This window comes from Limulus polyphemus, unplaced genomic scaffold (assembly GCF_000517525.1).
Source record: "Limulus polyphemus unplaced genomic scaffold, Limulus_polyphemus-2.1.2 Scaffold6144, whole genome shotgun sequence".
In the NCBI taxonomy this organism is placed as follows: domain Eukaryota; kingdom Metazoa; phylum Arthropoda; class Merostomata; order Xiphosura; family Limulidae; genus Limulus; species Limulus polyphemus.
Genome location: NW_013671754.1, coordinates 53,998 through 55,572, shown reverse-complemented (window position 1 = coordinate 55,572; position 1,575 = coordinate 53,998). Strand labels below are relative to the sequence as shown.

The 1,575-nt window shown below is 32.1% G+C and overlaps 1 protein-coding gene across 1 annotated transcript in view; it reads left to right on the top strand.

Moving 5' to 3' along the window:
- Positions 1–371: 371 nt before the first annotated feature.
- Positions 372–1,575, top strand: part of LOC106473404 (alpha-2-macroglobulin-like protein 1) — a 9,124-nt gene continuing 7,920 nt past the window's right edge. Inside the window, exons 1-2 of the mRNA XM_013934084.2 lie at positions 372–698; positions 1,063–1,178. Of these exons, the coding sequence (XP_013789538.2) occupies positions 552–698; positions 1,063–1,178 (263 nt within the window). The 5' untranslated portion in view covers positions 372–551. The remainder of the gene's footprint in view (positions 699–1,062; positions 1,179–1,575) is intronic.

Below are 1,575 nucleotides of genomic sequence, written 5' to 3'. Positions count from 1 at the left end.
AGCTCTTCATAAGAACGTATTACTATATATTGTTCTGTTATTCTGTGGTAGGACACTGTGGTAGCTCTACATAAGCAAGTATTACTATTTATTGTACTGTTATTCTGTGGTAGGACACTATGGTAGCTCTACATAAGAACGTATTACTATTTATTGTTCTATTATTCTGTGGTAGGACACTGTGGTAGCTCTTCATAAGAAAGTATTACTATTTATTGTTCTGTTATTCTGTGGTAGGACACTGTGGTAGCTCTTCATAAGAACGTATTACTATATATTGTTCTGTTATTCTGTGGTAGGACACTGTGGTAGCTCTACATAAGAAAGTATTACTATTTATTGTTCTGTTATTCTGTGGTAGGACACTGTGGTAGCTCTTCATAAGAACGTATTACTATTTATTGTTCTATTATTCTGTGGTAGGACACTGTGGTAGCTCTTCATAAGAACGTATTACTATTTATTGTTCTATTATTCTGTGGTAGGACACTGTGGTAGCTCTTCAAGCTCTGTCGAAGTATGCAGCATTAATCAATCGTGAGAAGGCGGATATGACAGTCACTCTGAAAGGGGACGATCTTCAGAATACCTTTTTAGTGGATGAGACGAACAAACTTGTTCAACAAAGTGCATATGTAAGCACCATACCTAACTTGTTGGAAGTCGAAGCTACTGGCTCGGGTTGTGTGTTTATACAGGTACGTATTGTAGAGATCAGCTCACCCTTCTACTACAATAACCTTGAAGAGAACAATATCAATCGTGATTTGATCACTTGTAAATTTCATGTAAGATGTTAAAAGTATATAATTTAGAGATTATAAATTTGGCACAAAAATTACATTTTATTTATCAAAAGTATGCTTTAAGTAAAAATACGTATTCTACAAGATGAATTCTGTAAAAGTTAAAACTTATAAAACATAATGAATCTAATTTTGTTTTATTAATAACAAAGACCTGTAATGACAGAGATAATAAAGTTTTTTTACCATGCAACTTGAAATTGTTATAAATGCAATGAAGTATAAGCTTGACGAAGGATGTGATAATTTTTTTAAGGCAATTCTGCGATACAACATGCCCCCTTCAAAACAAAGCGAGGACTTTCAATTAGCGGTTGCAAGTAATAAAATTGACTACTTGGGCAAAAGTATCAATATTACAGCCTGTGTCAGGTAAATATTATATGTAACAGTTTAATTTTGTTGTTGCAATCGTACTATTCTGATGACTAAAGTATTTAAGAAATGATAAAATCAAATGGTAAATACAAATTTTCAAAATATGTCTTCCAAAAGGTTAGAGACATGCTCTGTGAAAGATATGTACTGTGTTTTGATAATTACTTAACATTGTTCTAAAGATCATAAGGTTTTCCACTAATAACTGATTCTAAGAATCAATTGTTATCCAGGTATCTAAACCACCACATTTAAATTATGCATAGGATCACACTTAGACAGTAAAATGAGATATACTCAGAGCCATATTAAATGATTAAATTAAGTATTGTTAGGGCTGTATTAGATGGTTAAATAAAGTATTGTTAGGGCTGTATTAGATGGTTAAATA